Below are 20,149 nucleotides of genomic sequence, written 5' to 3'. Positions count from 1 at the left end.
CCTCCATAGGTAAGCCCCGGTGCCCCTTCACCGGTTGCCCTGCGTATCTCACGATCTACCTTTACTCTCCGCGCTGTCTGTCCTCGTCTCTGGTGAATCTTTCGAACACGCAGCGTCGCTTGACGCGTCTATGGCCGACACCGCAACACTGAACCAACCTGTGGACACCAATAAGGTCGAAGCAGCAAATGACGCGGATACCATTTCCCCGTCTCGAACATCGCCTGACAAGGGCCATTCTCTGTGATCTCAGAGGTACAGGGCCATGCGGAGGCGGCAAGCCCCATGTCTCTTTCGCCCGGGTCGGCACTCAGCCCGCTCAGAGGGAGTCCTGCAAATGGCACAAACTCCAATGCGGCGGCTCCTGGGGTGCCTCATCAGAAGAAATTTACTCACAGTAACATCAACAAGAAGTTCCTGGAGAAGACCCACTCCTCGTCCCCTTCAGGCCAGACCCTATCTACATCTGTGACAGCAAAAACTGGCAGTGCAACCCGTGCGTCACCCATCTTACCTTTACGAAGCATTCATGGTTAATCTCAGCTTTGCTTAAAGCGAAACCCTCGCTTCAGACCTCTGTCTCTCACTCACGGCTTGTAACAGCGAAGCTTACGGCAACAGCGCAGTCATCTACCACTGGACCAGGATGGTCCCGACCCCCTTCTTCAGTCTCCCCCGCTATCCCTGCGCCTTCATCGGCCACGAATACTAAAGCACCGCCTCTGCCTCTGGCGCCACGAACAGCCCAGGGTATGCTCCGCAACCTCCGCCCGCCGGTAAGGTCATTCAACCGCAACCGCGGGGCGCAACAGAGATGTTTGTGTCGTCTGTAAAGAGGGATAGCTCTGGTAAACCTGCATGGAGCAGCGCAAGAAGTGCCGCGTCTGTCGTGAACAAGCTGGACGCGGCGGCGAATGACTTTCCAACTGCAGCGGAGGTGGCACAAGGTGAGTTGTTCGGGCAATGTCTATTCTGTGATCTCATAGTTGCGCTAGGGCATGCTTCCAAGCTCACTGAGAAGAAAGAGGCTGCACAGGCTGCCGCTGCACAGCAGCAGGCCATGACAGCTCAGGCCGACACGTTTCGAGGCGTCCATCTCGATCCAAATGCTCACCACTGGGACGAGGTGTGTCTCCTGACTTATGTCTTCCTTTGAATCTGGGATCCGAATTGTGCTTGTTCAGATGGAGGAAGATGACGACAACTTCCTTGACGGCGTCATCGAGTTTGGTGATGGCCGGCAGTACAAGATCGAGGCCACCGAGGTATCTAAACAACCGTTGTCATCCAAAGATGCGCCAGGGTCAGCCGGGGGTGACGAAGATCCGGGTCCTCCAGCGGAGAGCGTCCCTCATCTAGACCAGCCAGTCAGCAAGGAGGAGAGATTTGCGATGATTTCGACAGAAGTTGGCCACGTACCAGGCTCACGACGAACTTCACGAATGGCCAACGCGAACACTTTGCCAATGCCGCACCGTCTTCCGCTTCGTCACAATCGGTCCATTCTCCGTCAGAATCCAAAGTGCTGTTCAACGAACGCTCCAACAGGCTGGAACCGTACTCTTCTTCACACCCCCCTCATCGTCCAGGTCCGGGTCCAGGTCCTGGTGCGCAGACGTCGTACTTCGTGCGGAGAGGCAGCCGTTCAGACCAAGTCGTCTCGCCGACCGAGTCAAGAGGCGGCAGGGACATGCCACCTCATGTACACTCACAAAATGTCCAGCTTCTGCAGAAAGGGCCCAGTAGCATTGACCGTCGCCATGATGGACCTCGTCCTGCAGGCGAGCCTGTTGGTCCCTTCTCCCGGAATTACGAGCGTGACGTTCATAGGCACGAGACCCAGCCCCCACCCGCCTTTGCTCGCACTCCTTCGCATGGATATCAGGGGCGCACGAATGACCATCGGGTCCACACAGTATGCCACCGCACACTGGACATCATGACGAGCGCCCTCCGCGCATGTCGGCAATGCCGCCACCACCGCTTCCGATACATGCTGCACGAGACCCCCAGAGGGAATTGAGCCGGCAATTGCCCCCTCATTTGTCTGAAATGCGATCGCCACAGCATGGAGGCCGAGCACCCCTCTCACCAGACGCACACCGACGGGAGACCTCCGGTTTGACCGCCGAGCCTCCACCAGACACCTCGCGGCCTGTTGTTGTCTCAGCGGACTCTCAGGCAGTTGCATCACCCATCCTGCCCACAGATTCAGCTCCGCCTTCAGCCGCACCTGTAGTCGATCTGAACGAGGTACACAAGAAGGAGATGCAGAGCGCAGCTGAACGTGCGAGGTTACGTCGGCAGCAGGAAGAAGAGGAACGTGAGCGGGAGAGGGAGCGCGCTCGGAAAAAAGCGGCTGAGTTGGAGCCACGGCTGAAAGCCAAAGAGGAACAGGGAAAACTTGCTGCGACGTCTGTCTCAGAAACTCAGGTTTGTTTTCAGCTCGTCTCACTGGATGATATACTGATTCGTTTCACAGGTGATCGGAGTCATCGAGGACGCAGTTCGCAGCGCACAACAATCTGCGGGAGCGACTGAACCTCTGACACCAGATTCAGTCCCACCCTCTGCGTCGAAACCAGTCTTCAGTAGGTCGTCGTCGTCGACTGGCATGGCTCGACCACTACAAGGCCGCCGTATGTCATCTACCGCTATGGCGGGCCAGGACCAGCTGTCCCCAGCAATGGAGTCCGATTCGTGGCGAAGTCGAGCTCCCCGATCGACGGCCCACGTGACCCTGTACCTGGAGCATCTGCACTGCCTCCACCGCCATTACCCTTGCTCGCAGAGGTCGAGTCCCTGCATCTAAGGGGTGGCGATGATGTAGAGGTCGTGGATTTCTCAGATATGGGCAAATTTGTGGGTGCAGAAACGATTGCTGAACCGACGCTGTCAGAACGATCGTCCATACGACCACCCAGGGCCAGCGCAGTTGATTTCTTCGAGGATGATGCCTCGGCGTCAGGTCTATCGCTCCCGGTAGCCCAAAGCGATGATGGCTCGTGGAGACGCAAACCTATGATTCATGATTCTTCAACGCACGCAGCTGAAGGCACTGGGTCCACTGTGTTGAAGGAGCACTTGCGAGTGCAGATCATCCCACCGGATACATCTGGACCCCCAGGCAATTCTCTTGTAGTCCCGTCGCGCATCTCGCCTTCACAGCATCGCCATTTGACGACAGGGTGCACTCCGGCACAAACCATATGCTACAAGGGCACCATGGTCACGGCCCTCAGCGCTCTCCGCTCACGCCATCTTATCGAGAAGCACCTATGTCAGCTCTCAACGATGTGATCTCCCGAATCAAAGGGGCTTTGGATGATATGCATCCGAAGGAGGATCCGCCGAAGCCGGATAAGTGGCTGCCACCTGCGCTCAGGCCAAAACAAGGTGGTCCTGATATTGCCTTGCCGAGTGAGGTCTTCGACGTGACTGGGAAAGAGCCACCCCGTTCTCCCAAGCCTGCATGGAATGCGTTCACCGTGAAGCTGTCGAAGGCGACCTCACCCCGGTTACCACCTATTCGACCAAAGCAACTCCATAGTTTTCGGAGCGCCACCTTCGTTTGGTCGGCCATCTACTCATGGGTCCCTCCCATCGGTGGCAATCCTCGCCGGGACGTCGCAGTTGACGACCACTTATTTCACGAGTCACCGGGGAGCAAGGGTCCTCATGCACGGTATCGCGTGGCGCTGCCGCACAAGCGACCACCTATACCTCCAGGAGAGTCGGGAAGCGCTGGTCCGGTGGTACATCTACCGCCAAAGCCTGCCAGTACTCGCAGCGCCAAACCCGTTTCCTGCGAACCTGAGACCCCGAGCTGGAGGAGGCCCGCTCCGAACTCTGCGCAACTAGTTCAGGATGCTGCCAATGTCCATCCTGGATTAGACACAACGAGTAGGTCGCCGCCTCCCGAAGTTCCTTTCGGGAACAAGCATCGCTTCCCAAGAGCGAGCCCACCTCTCCTAGTCGGCTTCCAAGTACGTCTGTCAAGTCGCCAGCGCAGTCACAAATCTCGTTGGTTCTGGCGTTGCTTCTCACCGTGATGCGAAAGTTGACGATGCTGCACAGCCGGTGTCGGTGAGCTTCGTGGTCAGTAGCGAAATAGACGAGCCGAATGCCGTTGAGAGCACAGCGTCACGGGAAAACACCACACAAACGAGGGCTCAATCTGGTTCAAGGCCCGTAGAGGGTCCATCTGGGCGCAGCGACGGGAGCAAGCCGCTCGCGGAACAACCAGCTATCACGTCAAGTGTCACTACGAGCACCTTCGACAAGCATGTGGTGCGTTTATCACTCACGATTGTGCTCTCGGCTTTGTACTGACATAATTTCAAGTCTCAATTGGGCCAAACTTCGTCGCCCGTAGTAGCCAATGGTACTTGGTCGAAGCCTCCGAGAGCATTCCCTATAAAGGATTCACCTCCAGAGGAGTCCCAGACCCGGAACTCCTGAAGGCGGTTTGGTCTCAGACATCTGACAAGGCTGCATTGCCGTCAGTGAACTCTCTTGAGGGTATCGCCGACGATTTGACTGCTGTATCCTTCTCCTTGCAAGATGTCAAGTCAGAAGACGGTGGAACACCTCCGCCCTCTGGGTCGGGTCCGGCGAGGATGTCTTCGTACGATGTTACACGTGCCTTCCAACAGGTCCCGACATCTTCTGTCAAATCTCCTCAAAGGAATACAATCCTTCCGCCCGGGTGGGCTCTGCCTCCAGTGCCCCAGCTTCAAGACCGGCATTCCCGTATCAGCCTGCCAGTCTTCGCCCTCCGTATCCTTATCCATCTCCGGTTCTCAGCCACTCACCAAGCCCAACCGTCGTGTATCCTCAAATGGCACCGAGCCCTATACCTCGGCCAATGATGGTCAATGGTCCGCCATCGCCGTATGCTCAACCCGTGTGGATGCCAATTGGCGGACCTCAACCACAGACCAACCTAATGCGCCCCATGACATCCTCATATGCACCCCCATTCGTCCCGTATCCGTCTCCCGGGCCAGTTCCTTTGTATATATCGTCCGGTATGCCAAACCCACAACAGCCACCCAACGGGGTGCAGGGTCGCGGAGCCATGATGAGTCCTATGATGCAGCCGGCGCATGCCCTATACAGCAGTAGTCCTGTCATGATGCATTCGCCGTCCGGGATGCACGCGCAGCCGCCTCACGGCTATACACCAGCTCCCCCAAACCGCGGACAAATGCGCGGCAACTTCGAGCACGCCTCAGGCGGATCTAGCATTCCTGCACCTACCGGCCATCCCCCGCAGCAGCCACCCTACCCTACCACACCTGCCTACTCCGCGCGCCCGACGTGGTGAAGTCTTGTAGAGTACGCTTCTCATCATCTCAATACTGCAGTGCTGTTACATATTCATACCCTCCCGCAAGCGACTTGTGCCCGCGTATACATATTCTTGCCCACCAGCTCGGATTATAGACCTACTCTAATGGCAAGTCGAAGGTACCAGGTTATCCTCTGAGATCTACGGGCTGGCGAGCAGTACAGCACTCTCCGCCGCCTCGTCTAGCTCGTCAAAGGGCATGATCTTTAGACCAGACTCGCGAATCATCCTGGGAGCCGACTGGTGAGCTGCATGGATAGATTTTTGATACGGTGACGTACTGTTTCGCCTCAGCTTCCTTGGTACCCTTCAAGCGAACAACCAGAGGAATGCTCAACCCCAATTCCTTCGTCGCCCGAATGACACCTTCGGCAATATAGTCACAGCGCATGATACCTGCAAGTGTCTGTCTCAGTCGGGAGTTGATCGCAGGTATGGTGTGCATAGCGTACCGCCAAAGATGTTGATGAAGATGGTCTTGACCTTAGGGTCAGCAAGCAAGATCCCGAATGCGGTCTTCACAGTTTCCGGAGTTGCACCCCTGGCAGAGTAGAGCTTTCAACGAGCCGCGACAAGCGCGGAACATTCATACTCACCCTCCAACATCAAGGAAGTTAGCCGGGTTGCCACCGTGAAGAGCGAGGACATCCATGGTTGCCATTGCAAGACCCGCGCCGTTGACCAAGCAGCCAATGTTACCGTCCAACTTGATGAAGTTTAGGTTCGCCTTCTGGGCCTCGACTTCGGAAGGCTCCTCTTGTGTGATGTCTCGGAGGGCGAAGATGTCTTGTTGGCGGAAATCGGCATTGTCGTCGAAGCCAAACTTCGCATCCATGCTATCATGAAAGGTCTTTCAACGTCACGGAACAACGCCGCTTCGTCATACATACCAGAGAACACGCCCATCAGCGGTCTCACCCAATGGGTTGATCTCAATCTGCGTGGCGTCTTTCTCCTTGAAGATCTTGTACAAGTTGATGAAGATGTCCGCAGCCTCGTTAACTGCTGCTTCGCTCTTGAAGCCAAGCTTCTTCGCAACCCTAGGCCTCGGACTTGCTAAGACCTTCTCGAAGTGATAGGTGTTGTGATGATGGCGCTAGGATCCTTAGCAGCCACTTCTTCGATGTTCATACCACCCTGAGCAGAAACGACGAGCACGGACCCTCGGTTTGCGATCATTGAGTACTGCGACGTAGTACTCGTGGGACGCGTTCTCGCGCTCAGCGAGCATGACCTGACAACAAGATGTAGGAGGTCGTGCTTTGGTTGGCACGAAAGACCTACCGCGTTACAAATGCGCCCTGAGGCCCCAGTCTGCTTCGTGATCAATTTGGCTCCAAGCATCTTGGTGCAAATTCCTTCGCCTGTTCCGGACTACAGCACGTCAAATACATCTTACGGACCACACGGGGACGTACCTTGAAACCAAATGAACACCTCCTTGGAACCCATTGTCGAATTTGCCCTTTCCTCGTCCGCCAGCGAGTACTTGAGCTTTGATGACACAGCCGGTGGATTCTTTGCATAGACAGACTCATTGGGCTCACACTGCGGACACGTGAATGCAAACACGTACCGAACTGACGCGCTGCCTCGAACGCCTCTTCCGGAGACTTAGCAGGTATGCTCTTCGGAGTGGGTATGCCGTACTGTATGCAACATGAGCGATCACTAGGATATGACCACGAGCGTACGTACGGAGTTCAACAGCGTCACGGACTGGTATTCATGTATGGAGAGGAAGCGCCTCTGACCGGCAGACGCGACCTGGGTGACTAGTCAGGTATGTTTCTGAGCAGATTGCGCGTGTTGGGGCTCACCCGAGCAATAGAAGGGGCCTTCCGCAGAGCTGCGAACATGGTGGTGGACTGAGGAGGGGAGTGCGGAAAGACGTGAGGTCAGTGTGAAGTCGCTAGCCAGTACAGCATCGCCAGCGTGATACCTATTATAGCGGGCTTTGAGCGGGCTCGGTTGCTTAGTCAGCAATCATTCGGGAACCCGCGCGGACGTGCAGTGCAGACACACGTTGACCAGAACGACGACGACGGAAGACGGGTGCTATGTTGTTCTTCCTGTCTCTCACCCTCCATCTCTCAGCAGTATGGTGCGGGCTCAATTCTGGTAGAGGGACGGTTGCCGTTCTCGCTTTGAGTTCGGATTACTCGTCGATGGGTACTCCGAAATTTTGCAGAGAAACAATCGCTGTGCTTCGCTCATGTCGTACATACTATCCCCACGCTGAATATACTGCTTCTCTATGTCCGCCCGCGATTCTCTCTCGGATGGCCTTTGCGTGACTCGCGACACCTCCTCGGCCGAGTGCATGGGAACCTCGTTGCGAAGCACTTCTCGGGTCCCCGCCCTCACTCATAAACCACCATCTTCTCCCACGACATGTCGCCTGGTCCTGCACCTCACAGGCACGCAGATGCAGCCAGCTGCATTGCCCATGAACAAGCTGACGAAGCCACGGCGCTGGCTAGGTTATTGGAGGTGTCCACGATCGTCTTGCGTCAGGCTGTCGATCTGGTCGACGCAACCCTGACCTCGGATGACCAGCTTACAGTGCACTCACAATATCTTCCTGGCTCGACGATAGGTATAGCCCACTCAATCCGTAGTCTGCTCTCCCTCACAGCTCGTCAGGGAAACACTTGAGGCACGCGAGGGACCATTTTGTACTCCTCATGGAGTGCCTGTCAACTCCGTCACCGCATGTTCTCAACTACGATGTGAGGTCGCGCAACACCCCCATGGAGAGTGATCGTCAAGCAGCACGGGATGCATTGGACGCTGCGATTGAGCAACTGAATCAAACCGTGCCAAAAGCAAAGATGGAAGAACCCATCATGCTGCATGCTATTACTCCATATCCACAGGTCGTACAGACGACGTTCGGGCGAGAGGTGAGTTTTGCTTGATGTATCTCAACAATCACTGAACATCTTTTGAAGCTATGGTTTGCTGGATTACACGCAGTCCATCACTGGTCAATGGTAGAGTGACTTCCAGAATCTCGTGTTTTGAAGACTAATCGGTCACGTATAGGTACGGGTCATCGCTGGAGAACTTGTGCGTATCCAGCCTGCCAGTCTGCTAGCTTCCGCAGGCTCACTGTGACCTAGGGTATCCATCTGGAGGAATCCTTTGGCTTCGCGCCGTCCACGTTGGTACACAACGGTTCGCAAGCGCCGCTCGGCAAGCACAAGATGTAAATCCCAATCATGGTTTTCAGTCGTACTGTCGATGCTGTCTTAGTCCTAGAGCGTGTTATGTTTTGTCTGTAGCGTGAATTCGTACAGAGCCCTGTGAGCCAATTCAACGGCGAGAGTATACTTTACGAAAAACATGCATGCGATACGTTACGTCATTTGTTAGGATCAAATGCCTTTGCCAAACAAGCACTCTGGTCACGTGCCGCAAGTTGTTGCGGCGCTCGGCGCCTGGCGTGTGGCAGCTGGCTGCAGCAGCCTACAGTGCACCGGCAGCTTGTGCTGGGCTTTGGCAGGTCTTCCGTCCTCACTCTCCCTGTGGTAGGCAGCATGGCGCCGGTTATGAATCCCATAGACGGAGAACCCAAGAAGCGTGTCGTGTGTATTATCTGCCTGCCCATTCTATGTGACTTGCACTCCGAGGCTAACGGCTGTTCCCCGCTAGTGCTACTTCTTCGATTCGGACGTGAGCGGTTTCCATTATGGGCCCGGTCATCCGTGAGTCGCATCCTTTTTACCTGTAATCGCTGCGTCTTCCATATACCTGCATTGTCGTTTATAACTACAGGATGAAGCCTACGCGGATCCGGATGTGCCATTCACTGGTAATGAACTATGGCCTCTACAAGAAAATGGAGATCTTCGTGCGTACATACAGCATTTGATTCACACTGCCTGGCTTAAACGGCTGTATAGCGTGCCAAACCCGCGACGAAACGCGAGATGACACAGTTCCACTCTGATGAATATGTCGAATTCCTCAGTCGAATCACGCCCAGCAGCATGGGCAATTATACGAAGGAACAGCACAAATGTCCGTGCCTATCCTGATTTCTGGCGCATATGCTAAGAAGACTTGTTCACCTTTGTAACAGATAATGTTGGCGATGACTGTCCGGTGTTCGACGGCTTGTTCGAGTATTGCTCAATATCAGCGGGAGGCTCTATGGGTGAGTAATGACGCCACAGCCCATTCACATCGGCTCACCATGATCGTTTAAGAGGGCGCTGCTCGATTAAGTCGCGACAAATGTGACATTGCAGTCAATTGGGCGGGTGGGCTCCATCATGCAAAGAAAAGTGAAGCCAGTGGCTTCTGCTACGTCAATGGTTCGTATGTGCGGCATGTCGCTTTACATCGATGACTCTGAAACGGTTCTAGATATTGTGCTAGGCATACTTGAGCTGCTGCGGTTGGTTTTTCTTCGACTAACCTCATAGAGGCGAAACCTCAAGCATCGTTATCCAGATACCACACGCGTGTCCTGTACATCGACATCGATGTGCACCATGGAGATGGTGTCGAGGAAGCCTTTTACACCACAGATCGTGTGATGACCTGCAGTTTTCACAAGTACGGAGAGTTCTTCCCAGGTACTGGCGAACTCCGGGTGCGTGCACCTCTCAGTACTCAATAGTCTCACTGATTTATCGCAACGGACATGCACCTTACACCAGGATGTGGGCATTGGTAAGGGCAAGCACTACGCTCTCAACTTTCCCCTTCGGGACGGTGTCACCGATGAGAGCTACAAGAGTGTATTTGAACCGGTACTGTGATTGATGGCGGGAGTGATATCCACGTCTCACTTACGGCGTTTTCAGGTAATCCGATCTGTCATGGAACGCTTCGACCCAGGAGCTATTGTTCTGCAGTGTGGTACCGATTCGCTCTCCGGTGACAAACTAGGTTGTCTCAACCTGTCCATGAAAGGTATGTGATGGATCCCTGTCTCGTACTACCATGCGATATTGAGGTCATGAAGGTCACGCCAGCTGTGTGAAATTCGTGAAGTCCTTCAACAAGCCATTACTCATCCTCGGGGGTGGCGGTTACACTATGCGTAATGTCAGTCGGTGCTGGGCATACGAAACCGGTCTCGCCGCTGGCGTTGAACTCGGTTCAGGTGAGTGCTTTGTCCTCTTGGCGCGAGTTTCACCTCAATGTCTTTGTCAGAAATACCGATGAACGAGTACTACGAGTATTTTGGACCGGATTATGAACTAGACGTGAAGCCATCCAACATGGAGGACATGAATAGTCCTGGCTATCTGGACCGTGTCAAAGGCATCGTACTGGAACATCTCAGACATGTTGGCGGACCACCGAGTGTTCAGATGCAAGGTCGGCGAGACATCCTTTGAGTTCTAATCATCAAGTTGACAGGAGATTAGATGTACCCCGGATACCCTTGGACGACCTCCTGGACGATCTAGACGAGGACGAAGACATGATCTCTCGAGATGAGCGACGTCCGCAGCGTTTGTTGGATGCAAGACGTCAAGCCGATGGCGAATTGTCTGATTCCGATGACGAGGGGGAAGGCGGCAGACGCGACCATGCCAGTCATGCCGAGCGCGATAATGTGGCCACTGGGACTGGTCGTCGTGCAGCAGTAGGCATTATGACTACCGGCACTACCCACGGCCTGGGACCTAGTGCGGCGGCGTCCGTTGCCAGTGCCCCACCCCCAAGCATGACCGTCGGGTCATCAGGGCAGTCTGACATGGACATCGATGACGATTCTTCCATTGGACAGACCAGCGTCGCTGCCAGAGCCAGATCAAGGTCAAAGCCTCCTGTAGCTGCTCCCACAAATGGCATGGCGGTTGACCCGCCGGTGTCGAGTACAGGCACCAGCTAGTCCCGGGAGGATATTCTGTGTTGGTGTACTACTCGGGGTACCAGTACTATTACTTCGTCGCAGTCCGGTCATCTGTTGTTGTACTTGCTCCTCTGTTCGCTCAGTAATCTCATGCATGGTTGACTCACTCCGAATTTCACCGCATACGAACGTATGTGAAGTGGCGATACAGTCTATGCCTCAGTCTAAACAGCTCCCAGTGAGGAGTCCAGGACCTCGCATGACTCTGCGCCACAGACCGCGCCAGCGCTTACAAAGATCGACCCGCTTAATTCCAATCGGGAACCACGCCTCTCTCGAACGACGAAGATTGTACACGACAGAAAGCGGCGATTCCCGTCTTGCCTTAGAACCCATTCATACTCACCTCATTATGGAGCAAGGAAATACAAACGCATCCAGGCTCACGACTCCCCCTCCGCGGCCACCCGGAAATCTGGAGCTTACTCCAGAGCAAGTGAAGCGGGTAGAGCTTAACAGACTGAAAGGTGCGAGCATCCACAGCCATCCCGTCTTTCCGGGAGTTCATTCTCTTGTTCATCAGCGAAGGCTAGGCAACGTGAGCGTGAATTGGAGGCCGGTCCTTCTTCCGTACCCAACAGCCAGGGCAAGCGGACCATGGGTGTCGTCCCTGCGGATTCAACATCACCAACAGCCCCTAAGCCGCCTACGAAACTCAGACGCGACTCGCGGCTAGGGAAATACTTCGAGTATGACTTATCGAAGATGGTCAATTCCAAAGGAGGATTCTTAGTGGAGGACGGGAAGGAGATTGACGAGCAATTACGGGCCAAGGAGAAGGAACGCGAAAGGCAAAGAGCGATGCAGAATTTGGAACCTCGTACGTCTCATCGTTCCGTTGAACGTGTTAGTGGTGCTGATAGGCTCTTCCAGCGCTCTTCCTTGATCCAAATCTCAACCCGAAATGCGTAGAATGTCAGTCGATCGACATAGACCAGACGTATAAGAAGGTCTTTGGCTGTCTCGTGTGCAATAGATGCAAGAACGAGAAGCCAGAGAAGTATAGCCTTCTGACAAAGACAGAATGTAAAGAGGTAAGCCGACCAGTGGCAATTGGCAAACGCACACCATGCTCACGCTATGGTGCCAGGATTACCTATTGACCGATGGTTAGTCGACTTGCGCGCCTTGCTACTCCCTGCTCACGAGTGTTACAGCGGAACTCCGAGATCAAGAGCTAATGCCGCATCTGCTCAAGGCCAATCCTCACAAATCCACCTTTGCAAACATGATGCTGTTCCTCAGGTATCAGGTAGAGGAATTCGCATGGAAGAAGTGGGGATCGCCGGAAGCCCTGGATGCAGAGTGGGAGCGGCGGACGGCTGAGAAGAAGAAGAAGAAGAATAAGAAATTCGAAGAAGGATTGAAGGAGCTGCGGAGACGGACACGGGAAACAGTTTGGCAGAAGCGAAAGGACCAGGAGCACAAACATGTTTTCGGAGTGGTCGAGAAAGGTGCAGACGGTGTCGGCCAGCAAGTATGTCACGAGTGTGGCTTCACGATTGAGGTGGAGGAGTTCTGACGGGATAGCACCATGTATTCCATGAATCGCGTCAAGGAGGATTGGACTTGGGGCGCCCTATGTACTACGCTTCGTGAGACTGCAGCTGGCATACTTACTGCTTGTGTACATCATATCGAACGCCTCGGGGATGGGACAGCACACCGAGACAATCCCGAGTGCGGGGGTGGCTGCTGCGTCCGGCTACGAAAACTGACCCGGCGTAGCCGCATATTGGACACAGCGCGTCTGATTCTGCCATCGTAGTCCGGCGCGCCGGTCGTCTGGATGCCACCGACAGTGGATGTAAAAGCGGGTCATTCTCACTGTCGTTGCTGGTCGTGGCCGTTGCTCTTTTCACCATTAGGACTCTGCATCCATGGCCGAAGTAAACAACCGACAGGAGGAACACGAGCAGATATCCACCTCCTTGGAGGTAGAGCAGCTCGACACCAACCTCTTCCGCTCCAAGTCACTATGGCTTCCGATTCGCTCTAGAGGAGTCTACGGTGGACAGGTCATCTCGCAGGCCCTCGTGTCGGCTACGAACTGTGTGTCTCCGGATTACGCTCTGCATGTGAGTGGAGCCTCCCCTATAGTACGTGCATGCAGGAGGCTCAGTTAGCTTGAAGTCTTTGCACGTAGGTACCATCTTGTCCTTCACAAACGACCTCGACATAACGTGCCATTAGTGCTATTTCCTGCTGGGCGTGTCGCCAGCCATTCCGATCATCTACCAGGTGGTGCGAGTACGTGATGGCCGCTCGTACGTGACACGGACGGTCAGTGCCGTTCAGCGCGGCCGCACCGTATTCGTGATGCTCTGTTCGTTCCAAAGGCCTGAGCGTGGGCAGCCTGTCCATCAATGGCCCATGCCTCCCAACGTACCGAATCCGGAGAATTGCGAAGATGTACAAGAATACTACGAACGCATGCTTCTTCGCAAAGATCTGGACCCCAGGCTCAGAGTGTATGCGGAGGAATACATACAGGCATGACTTTCGTGTACTGAAAGGTGCTTCTCCTCATGCGCTTCTTGCAGGAGCGTAGGAAGAGCCCAATGGGAGTCAAAACAGCGGGTATTACCAACGCGTCTGACGGTGCTACTGTTTATATGTGGTGGTTCAAGGCGAGGAATATCCCGAAGTATGACGCCCCTTTCCAGAAGGTGAGGTCCTATTGTTGTGTCTGTGGTCAGTGTGTGCTGAGACGTCGCAGTGTATCCTGGCCTATATATCAGATTCTCAATTGTCAGTCCCATACTCCGTGGTGTGTTGTACTGTCACTGATGGTATCTTCTGCACAGCGTCGGGGTCGTGCGACGTACACTGGGTCTGAATTCACACACTGAGGGTCCCAAGCAACTCAATATGCTGGTGATTAGTTCCGCGGCCGTCCTGGTCCGGTACCTAGACTCAATACTTTAATTCAGATCTCCTTGGATCACACCATGTGGTTTTACGAGTAAGTCGCGGCCATGTGTTGACACACGTCGTATTCATTCAATCTGGCCTACCAGCAATTCTTTTGACTGTGGTGATTGGATCCTCTACGTGGTATTTGTCTACGCGCTTCACACGACGTCGGCAATCTGACATCGTCCTTTGCAGGTCGAGTCGCCACGGGCTGGCAACGGTCGGGGAGTTGTGCATGGCAGAGTGAGTCATAGGTGTCAAACAGTACTGGAAGACTGACACATCCACGCAGATGTACAGCCGTAGTGGAACGTTGATTGCAGTCGCCTCTCAAGAAGGCGTCGTTCGCGCTAGAGGGGACGGTGCTGCACAACAACCGCACAATATCAAGTCGAAGATCTAGCTCGGGAACATATGGATAACACACTCATGTTCAGTTCAACCTTAGACCGTAGCTTACGTGACCGAGGGACAGTTTATCTAATACAGGAGCGGAATATAAGTGCATAGTGAGCTTGGATCATACATCGCATGACATGGATGACTAGAATATTGGTTACTTAACCTTCGTCCCGCATGGCTCCCACACGCACAGCAGCATAGTGAGGAAGCGATTTTACTGTGAGAGTACACGACGCGGAGTCGAGTGTAGCGAAGCGTGACGAAAGCATGATGATATCGATACTGTGGGCGCAGATGCTACGTGGTAGTGCGATACAGAGGTGACAAGGAAGCGAAAGACAACTTAGTTCTTCCTCCGGTACGAGCTCCCTGCAAAAGGATATGATCAGGCAATACGTAAATGAGTCAACTGGTTAAGTACATACCTTCCGTCAGCCGTGCCTTACCACCAGTAGGCTGGCAGAGCACACTTGCGCATGCGCCGCAGAGAACGACGGTTTGCGCATGCGAGAAGACAGTCGTGATCGCAAAGCAGCCTAGTAGAGGCAGGGTATGAGCATGATGCGATGCGTTATGATCATAGCACTGCACTCACCAGGGCACTTAACGTCCATGAAATACGAGTTAGGGGACTGCACAAGACGCTTGAGCTTGTGGCTCCTCTTCTCAGTCTCGGGGAGGGGGTTGAGGAGATCGACGGCGAGAGTCTTTCGTTGCGGGGCATCACAATCAGACTGCTAGCTATCAGACTGCGAAGCAGTGCTCACCATTTTTGAGTATGTAGCGAGTGGAAGGACACAAGGGACGGCACCGAGTAGGGCGAAGTTTTGAGGGACGCTGAGTCGTCGACCGGGCGTGGATGAGGGATTCTAATAAGGTTCAAGGGCATGGCTTGAGTTCAGCGGAGTTCCAATTCTCCGAGGGTGGCTGAACCGACTCGATGTGACTAACGCGGTTCAGATCGGTTCCGATCAGGTTGCACACGACCTCTCTGCTTTGTCCAAAGCTCTCTACTCGTTCACGACGGCCTCAAGCACTCGGTATTACTTCAGTCGCCCTCGACGGGTAAGAACTACATATGTATATAACTCGCAGTGACTCATCCGTTGTGAATAGGGCATGAAGCTTGACAGAAGCGGCTACTCAACGCTACCATCTCGCCGGCAATACGGTGAATAACCTTTTGCGGATGCCGCAGGAGACGGTTTGGGGCTGCAGCGCTGCCTACTTGTCGATGCGCTCTGCAATCAAAACATACGAATGCGCCTCGGTCATGTATATATATATATATATATATATCCATCTACAATGGTACTCACTGGTTTGAGCGCGGACGAAACGCGCGGACGTACGTATTTGCGAGACAACCACTTCGGCATCGACAAGATGCCACAAGTTGACTCAAAGGGGGTGGCGCCGCGCATTGTCAAAGCCCTTCACGGAAGTATCGCTCAGTCGCGCCTTGGCAATACGGTGTCGCATGCAGCGGGACGGCGGAAGACGTGGGCGGATATGGAGGATAATAATGGAGAGCTGAGCCCATCAGAGAGACTACGGCGTAGACGAGGCCAGATGGCTTCTGTGTGCCTATTACGAGTGTGAAGGGGGCGTGAACAGCATAATGGCAGTTGCCGAGCAAGACAGGCCACGTGGGGTGAAACAGCGAAGCGGGCAGTCATTGTGTCCGAATAAGGCAGCTGTTTGGGAAGCGTGCACAAGTCGTTTTTGTTACAAGGCCGTCTTTTGTTCTCGCTTGGCTACGCCCGCACCGCCGCTATCGTCGCCATTGTTCTGCCTAGACGCCCCAGCCGACCCGCGTTCATTATAAGTAATGCCCCGCCGTCGCCCTACTTCCACCAACCCAGGACTTGGTTCCCACTGCATCCTCCTCTCGTTAGTCCCAGACCAGCCTCTTGTTAGGTGAGCATCGCCCCCTGTGGGCCCCCTTGTGCCCGAGCTGATTTCCCACCGGTCTAGACCTTTCGTTAAACTTGTCGCATCCATCGACACTCGTCGCCCTACACGACTCCATCTGCACGCCTCATCAGCCACTCTATCGCATACCCCTTCACGTCTCAGTTTCAGCGAGCCTCTACCGCAACCCCATCGCAGGTCGATCCACCTCGCAACGCACCTTCACTCGCTCTCGTCAACTACCGCCTTTCTTTTAACCACATAACGCCTGATACAACGTCTCTCATCGCCATGGCCGCTTCCACCACCACGTTTGGCACCCTCTCCGTCACCCTCGCACAGGCGATCGCTTACCTTACCCGCCCCCTAATCGTACGTTACTCCGCCACGGCCATTATCAAGCTCCAGCTTGCACTCGAGGCGAACCTCACCTCCCAGTTCGCGTCCTCTTGGGTCCCTACCGAGCCTCTCCGCGGGTCCGGTCGCCGTTGCCTCACGCTCTCTCCCCACGCCGTCCCTCCTCGTTCCATCTACAACGCTTGCAAGAGCGCGAAGGTGGAGTGGACGGAGTGGATCGCCCTCCTCGGCGGTATCGAGTTCGACCTCTTCATTGACCCCGGCTGCATCTCAGTTCGCTTCGGCAACTGGGAAACGGGCAAAGTGAGCAAGTACTTCACTGTCTGGTCCGAAGACCTCGTGAAGGAGGGCAAGGCCGAGGCGCGCCGTCAGCCTGCTGCGATTTCCACGCCGTCTCCGAACAAGACGCTCGCGCAGCAGCTCCTCGAGACAGACGAAGACGAAGACGAGCAGCTCTTTGCTATGATCGCGGACGAAGTCCGAGAGCCTACTTGGTTGACGCCGATCCTCACGCAGTTCCCCAACGTCCCCGTCCCCGCTCGCTCCAAGACGTCCTCCCCTGACTCCGTCTGTTCGGCCACGTCCATGCACTCTCGCTCCAGCTCTTCCAGCTCCAGCTCGGGCTTCTCCTTCTTCTCCAACGGCAGCGCTGCGTCGTTCAGCTCCGCCACCACCGTGTCTTTATCTCCGGAGCAGGAGAAGTCCAAGGCCACGCTCTCTCGTCGCGAGAAGGCAAGGCAGGCGCGGGTCTTCATTGACACGTCCAAGACGGACGTCACGAACTATGACGGAGGCAAGACCACCGTCTTGACTGGCGGTGTCATGCTCGGTGGGGGGCGCCCTGCTCCTCAGGCCAAGCCAGCGCCCGCTGCCCCCAGGACGAAGGCCTGGAGCTCCAACTGGCGCTCTTCCCGCGCGTAAGCGCATCAGACATCCAAAACGATTGTCCTCACACTCCTTTCGACATTCTCCACGACCGCATCGACGCGGCTAGCCCGCGCTTGCAAGAATGCCTATCATGAAGATACAACGAGGACGATCAACGTGCATTCCACATATACCTTACCATCGCGCACTTGCATGCTCGGTCATCTGTGTCAATAGTCGCTGTTTCCATGGCTGGTTCACTGTAGCTTTACATATCATTAGTGTCGCGAACACTACGTAGCATAGGGACTTTGTAATTCTGGTGCCTCGCATTTTCCTTCGCATTGTCGCATTGTTGTCCATTTGTATATTCATATCTATGTACGCTGTCGTTCGATGCATAACAAAGCTGGTTTGGGACTACTACTACTGCGGGAGCAAATCCTGAATCGACTACGATAACTTCATCAATATTAATTGCGAGGAGTGATGATGGCTGATCAAAAGAAGGATGAACACACTTCCTCGCACAGACAGAACTAGTAGTCCTTTCTGCGACGCGCATTACATGCCTCATTACTGCAGTACCTGGGAGTGAGGCATCCGACAATTCGGCCGCCGCGGCCCACCGATGTGGCGGGACGCGCGCGCCACGAGATGAAACCCCGCACTGTGATCTTGAAAACCTGCCGCATATGGAGCATGGCGTCAGTGGACAGACGTGGAGTATGTCGCCTGGAGAAACGGAGCGGAGGCAGCATAACATCATCAATTCGCAGGCGACTATATAGTCTACCCCGACACGATCCCTCTGGCAAGGGCTTTTTCCCGTTCCACCGTTACTTCTCGCCTGCCGCCGCGCACTCTCCATCCCGCCATGACCGCCACAGCCACCTATCGAGACACGCACTCCGTGGAGACCCAGAAGCAACGATACTCGCGCGAACTGGCTGAGTATACATCCCGGCAATGGGATGTCGCCCGCCAGGCTATGAACAGTGAGAAGGCGAAAGATGCCTCCCGCCGAACGTCTCCGCCGAAGGACAAGTCACCTCGATCATCCCAAGGTCAGATTCATTTACTCGCGCGGTGTTTGACCCCGGATGACGAACGCTGTCGCAGGTATACAGTCAATCGACTACGCTTCAAGGTCCTTCAGTGGCGGAAATCATGAAGGCCGCGCTATCGCTGCGGGCAGCGTCTGAGACGACGAAGGTCAGCGGCGAACCACGCTATGAATTGTTCGTACCGAAATTGACACGCATTCAGCGCAGGAGCTTCCTTAACCGCCGTGCTTAATACGGCTATACCTTGCATCACGATGCCATAACTCGGATGTCTGCTGCGTCATTGTCTTTCCCTTGTTCTGGCTGTACGAGATATTCATACCATCATCATATCTGGACACAAGCATATTCATGGACCTTACTTATAAAAGGCCGTGACTCGCATACTGTATTTCTATCACTGGCAGCCCTATATATATGCATGCCGCGTGTCAGCTCACGATGCGAGCGAAACGAAGTGTCTTCGCTGTACTCGCCCGAAGAGTGGTGCAGTGACGTTGTCCGTACGAGAATGGGGTAGATATCGGTGCCACGCCGAAACGTTGCGCATTCGCCACGCCGTAACTGAATATCTTCAACGTGCATTAAAACGTTCTTCGCGAATCAACGTCAACTCGCCCGCGATAGTCCTAAAGGAGGGTAAGTCGCGCATTAGTATGTCAGCCATTGGACATCCCCGATCAACCGATTCATTCATAACTTACCTACATGTCCGCGGAGGACCGCAGGACCACTGTCCCCTAGATGCTCTGTGACGCAGTTGACACAGTCTGCAGAATCCGATACGGAGACCTATGCTTATTTTATTTGGAGCCCAAGAATAACAGCGGCAAGACCATCCACTTGCCTTGTCTTGGGCATACGAAAGCTGGGGTAGGCTGAAACGGCACTAGATTACCTGCCCACTCCACTGCTACGTTGTGTGGGGCTTAGAGAACATCGGAGCCACAATTTACCGCTCTGAGGATCCGGAGCTGATAGAAACGCAAGCTATCGTCTGCTCATAGTGGGATGTGACGACATAGCGATCATGGGATGTCATGTTGTTCGCCACGTTATAACTGTCGTGTAGAATTCGAAAAGGGCTTGATCAGAATCGCAAAGGCGACCTGTGATCGAATTATTCAGCAGGGGAGAGCGTAGGACAAATGTGGACAGTTGTACCTTCCCCATGGAACGCCTTCCCGCCTACGGCCTGGGCAACTCACCCTAAGTAAGTTATCTGTGGCACTTGTGAGCAAGGTTGTGCGCGTCCGTGGAGCAAGCATTCGAAGACTCACCCCGCTCGTGACGTAGCTTTTCTGGGGTGAGATAGGTGCAAGCCATTCCTTCCGTACTCCACGGCAAGACGAATATGTACACGTTTCGAGGTAGTCGACATGCAAGCCCACCTTC

The 20,149-nt window shown here is 54.5% G+C and overlaps 9 protein-coding genes across 9 annotated transcripts; 7 read left to right on the top strand and 2 right to left on the bottom strand.

The window, feature by feature from the left end:
* Window positions 1-22: 22 nt before the first annotated feature.
* Window positions 23-5,341, top strand: B0H18DRAFT_970690 (uncharacterized protein). Its single transcript, XM_048043731.1, has 16 exons — window positions 23-243; window positions 282-496; window positions 556-649; window positions 715-947; window positions 996-1,126; window positions 1,185-1,346; window positions 1,373-1,915; window positions 1,948-2,433; window positions 2,483-2,708; window positions 2,753-3,146; window positions 3,188-3,923; window positions 3,956-3,986; window positions 4,013-4,290; window positions 4,345-4,384; window positions 4,423-4,724; window positions 4,760-5,341. The coding sequence occupies exons 1-16, from the start codon at window positions 131-133 to the stop codon at window positions 5,327-5,329; spliced, it is 4,554 nt and encodes a 1,517-aa protein (XP_047900539.1). The 5' UTR covers window positions 23-130; the 3' UTR covers window positions 5,330-5,341.
* On the bottom strand, window positions 5,342-7,329 carry B0H18DRAFT_970689 (succinate-CoA ligase). The gene is made up of 12 exons (XM_048043730.1): window positions 7,174-7,329; window positions 7,052-7,120; window positions 6,930-7,002; window positions 6,780-6,871; window positions 6,638-6,697; window positions 6,516-6,587; window positions 6,417-6,490; window positions 6,244-6,393; window positions 5,950-6,189; window positions 5,806-5,894; window positions 5,635-5,749; window positions 5,342-5,582 (listed from the first exon to the last, which is right to left on the bottom strand). Exons 1-12 carry the CDS (start codon window positions 7,210-7,212, stop codon window positions 5,495-5,497), a joined length of 1,161 nt encoding a protein of 386 aa, XP_047900538.1. The 5' UTR covers window positions 7,213-7,329; the 3' UTR covers window positions 5,342-5,494.
* B0H18DRAFT_970680 (uncharacterized protein) lies at window positions 7,330-7,661 on the top strand. Its single transcript, XM_048043729.1, has one exon. The coding sequence runs from the start codon at window positions 7,414-7,416 to the stop codon at window positions 7,648-7,650; it is 237 nt and encodes a 78-aa protein (XP_047900537.1). The 5' UTR covers window positions 7,330-7,413; the 3' UTR covers window positions 7,651-7,661.
* On the top strand, window positions 7,662-8,700 carry B0H18DRAFT_970677 (uncharacterized protein). Its single transcript, XM_048043728.1, has 5 exons — window positions 7,662-7,952; window positions 8,000-8,259; window positions 8,308-8,349; window positions 8,402-8,425; window positions 8,479-8,700. Exons 1-5 carry the CDS (start codon window positions 7,748-7,750, stop codon window positions 8,566-8,568), a joined length of 621 nt encoding a protein of 206 aa, XP_047900536.1. The 5' UTR covers window positions 7,662-7,747; the 3' UTR covers window positions 8,569-8,700.
* Window positions 8,701-8,816: 116 nt separating this feature from the next.
* B0H18DRAFT_970664 (histone deacetylase) lies at window positions 8,817-11,341 on the top strand. The gene is made up of 13 exons (XM_048043727.1): window positions 8,817-8,943; window positions 9,011-9,063; window positions 9,134-9,209; window positions 9,262-9,379; window positions 9,441-9,515; window positions 9,568-9,675; window positions 9,728-9,758; window positions 9,815-9,956; window positions 10,024-10,116; window positions 10,171-10,279; window positions 10,332-10,472; window positions 10,523-10,690; window positions 10,741-11,341. Exons 1-13 carry the CDS (start codon window positions 8,896-8,898, stop codon window positions 11,208-11,210), a joined length of 1,632 nt encoding a protein of 543 aa, XP_047900535.1. The 5' UTR covers window positions 8,817-8,895; the 3' UTR covers window positions 11,211-11,341.
* A 158-nt stretch (window positions 11,342-11,499) lies between these two features.
* B0H18DRAFT_925784 (thioesterase-like superfamily-domain-containing protein) lies at window positions 11,500-14,666 on the top strand. The gene is made up of 15 exons (XM_048041625.1): window positions 11,500-11,698; window positions 11,755-12,051; window positions 12,105-12,265; window positions 12,322-12,340; window positions 12,389-12,738; window positions 13,136-13,309; window positions 13,365-13,373; window positions 13,425-13,724; window positions 13,775-13,900; window positions 13,951-13,982; window positions 14,039-14,108; window positions 14,165-14,196; window positions 14,252-14,288; window positions 14,343-14,390; window positions 14,440-14,666. The coding sequence occupies exons 1-15, from the start codon at window positions 11,584-11,586 to the stop codon at window positions 14,548-14,550; spliced, it is 1,881 nt and encodes a 626-aa protein (XP_047900534.1). The 5' UTR covers window positions 11,500-11,583; the 3' UTR covers window positions 14,551-14,666.
* B0H18DRAFT_970639 (40S ribosomal protein S27) lies at window positions 14,651-15,418 on the bottom strand. The gene is made up of 4 exons (XM_048043726.1): window positions 15,317-15,418; window positions 15,145-15,256; window positions 14,975-15,085; window positions 14,651-14,918 (listed from the first exon to the last, which is right to left on the bottom strand). Exons 1-4 carry the CDS (start codon window positions 15,317-15,319, stop codon window positions 14,893-14,895), a joined length of 252 nt encoding a protein of 83 aa, XP_047900533.1. The 5' UTR covers window positions 15,320-15,418; the 3' UTR covers window positions 14,651-14,892.
* Window positions 15,419-16,654: 1,236 nt separating this feature from the next.
* On the top strand, window positions 16,655-18,185 carry B0H18DRAFT_197963 (uncharacterized protein). The gene is made up of 3 exons (XM_048037064.1): window positions 16,655-17,184; window positions 17,299-17,752; window positions 17,858-18,185. Exons 1-2 carry the CDS (start codon window positions 16,755-16,757, stop codon window positions 17,739-17,741), a joined length of 873 nt encoding a protein of 290 aa, XP_047900532.1. The 5' UTR covers window positions 16,655-16,754; the 3' UTR covers window positions 17,742-17,752; window positions 17,858-18,185.
* A 182-nt stretch (window positions 18,186-18,367) lies between these two features.
* B0H18DRAFT_970634 (uncharacterized protein) lies at window positions 18,368-19,190 on the top strand. Its single transcript, XM_048043725.1, has 4 exons — window positions 18,368-18,413; window positions 18,467-18,754; window positions 18,810-18,902; window positions 18,957-19,190. Exons 1-3 carry the CDS (start codon window positions 18,383-18,385, stop codon window positions 18,890-18,892), a joined length of 402 nt encoding a protein of 133 aa, XP_047900531.1. The 5' UTR covers window positions 18,368-18,382; the 3' UTR covers window positions 18,893-18,902; window positions 18,957-19,190.
* The last annotated feature ends 959 nt before the right edge of the window (window positions 19,191-20,149 follow it).

Source organism: Fomitopsis serialis (assembly GCF_022376445.1).
Source record: "Fomitopsis serialis strain Sig1Antser10 chromosome Unknown B0H18scaffold_2, whole genome shotgun sequence".
In the NCBI taxonomy this organism is placed as follows: Eukaryota; Fungi; Basidiomycota; class Agaricomycetes; order Polyporales; family Fomitopsidaceae; genus Fomitopsis; species Fomitopsis serialis.
The sequence above is the reverse complement of the archived record's forward strand: the minus strand, read 5'-3'. Positions and strand labels throughout refer to the sequence as shown.

Coding starts and splice junctions, on each gene's coding strand:
- B0H18DRAFT_970689 (XM_048043730.1), bottom strand. CDS start 7,212: ATGTTCGCAGCTCTGCGGAAGGCCCCTTCTATTGCTCGG. Junction 5,895..5,949: donor AACTTCCTTGATGTTGGAGG/GTGAGTATGAAT, acceptor CTACTCTGCCAG/GGGTGCAACTCCGGAAACTG. Junction 5,583..5,634: donor AAGGAAGCTGAGGCGAAACA/GTACGTCACCGT, acceptor GTCGGCTCCCAG/GATGATTCGCGAGTCTGGTC.
- B0H18DRAFT_970690 (XM_048043731.1), top strand. CDS start 131: ATGGCCGACACCGCAACACTGAACCAACCTGTGGACACCAATAAGGTC. Junction 497..555: donor AAAAACTGGCAGTGCAACCC/GTGCGTCACCCA, acceptor CTTTGCTTAAAG/CGAAACCCTCGCTTCAGACC. Junction 948..995: donor TGCAGCGGAGGTGGCACAAG/GTGAGTTGTTCG, acceptor TAGTTGCGCTAG/GGCATGCTTCCAAGCTCACT.
- B0H18DRAFT_970639 (XM_048043726.1), bottom strand. Junction 15,086..15,144: donor CATGGACGTTAAGTGCCCTG/GTGAGTGCAGTG, acceptor TGCCTCTACTAG/GCTGCTTTGCGATCACGACT. Junction 14,919..14,974: donor TAAGGCACGGCTGACGGAAG/GTATGTACTTAA, acceptor ATCCTTTTGCAG/GGAGCTCGTACCGGAGGAAG.
- B0H18DRAFT_925784 (XM_048041625.1), top strand. CDS start 11,584: ATGGAGCAAGGAAATACAAACGCATCCAGGCTCACGACTCCCCCTCCG. Junction 13,901..13,950: donor ATGACGCCCCTTTCCAGAAG/GTGAGGTCCTAT, acceptor GAGACGTCGCAG/TGTATCCTGGCCTATATATC. Junction 14,391..14,439: donor GGGGAGTTGTGCATGGCAGA/GTGAGTCATAGG, acceptor ACATCCACGCAG/ATGTACAGCCGTAGTGGAAC.
- B0H18DRAFT_970680 (XM_048043729.1), top strand. CDS start 7,414: ATGTTGTTCTTCCTGTCTCTCACCCTCCATCTCTCAGCAGTATGGTGC.
- B0H18DRAFT_970634 (XM_048043725.1), top strand. CDS start 18,383: ATGGAGCATGGCGTCAGTGGACAGACGTGGA. Junction 18,414..18,466: donor CGTCAGTGGACAGACGTGGA/GTATGTCGCCTG, acceptor ATCAATTCGCAG/GCGACTATATAGTCTACCCC. Junction 18,755..18,809: donor GTCACCTCGATCATCCCAAG/GTCAGATTCATT, acceptor ACGCTGTCGCAG/GTATACAGTCAATCGACTAC.
- B0H18DRAFT_970664 (XM_048043727.1), top strand. CDS start 8,896: ATGGCGCCGGTTATGAATCCCATAGACGGAGAACCCAAGAAGCGTGTC. Junction 8,944..9,010: donor GAGAACCCAAGAAGCGTGTC/GTGTGTATTATC, acceptor GTTCCCCGCTAG/TGCTACTTCTTCGATTCGGA. Junction 9,064..9,133: donor CATTATGGGCCCGGTCATCC/GTGAGTCGCATC, acceptor TTATAACTACAG/GATGAAGCCTACGCGGATCC.
- B0H18DRAFT_970677 (XM_048043728.1), top strand. CDS start 7,748: ATGTCGCCTGGTCCTGCACCTCACAGGCACGCAGATGCAGCCAGCTGC. Junction 8,350..8,401: donor CAGTCCATCACTGGTCAATG/GTAGAGTGACTT, acceptor GGTCACGTATAG/GTACGGGTCATCGCTGGAGA. Junction 8,426..8,478: donor GGGTCATCGCTGGAGAACTT/GTGCGTATCCAG, acceptor ACTGTGACCTAG/GGTATCCATCTGGAGGAATC.
- B0H18DRAFT_197963 (XM_048037064.1), top strand. CDS start 16,755: ATGGCCGCTTCCACCACCACGTTTGGCACCCTCTCCGTCACCCTCGCA. Junction 17,185..17,298: donor GGAGGGCAAGGCCGAGGCGC/GCCGTCAGCCTG, acceptor TCGCGGACGAAG/TCCGAGAGCCTACTTGGTTG.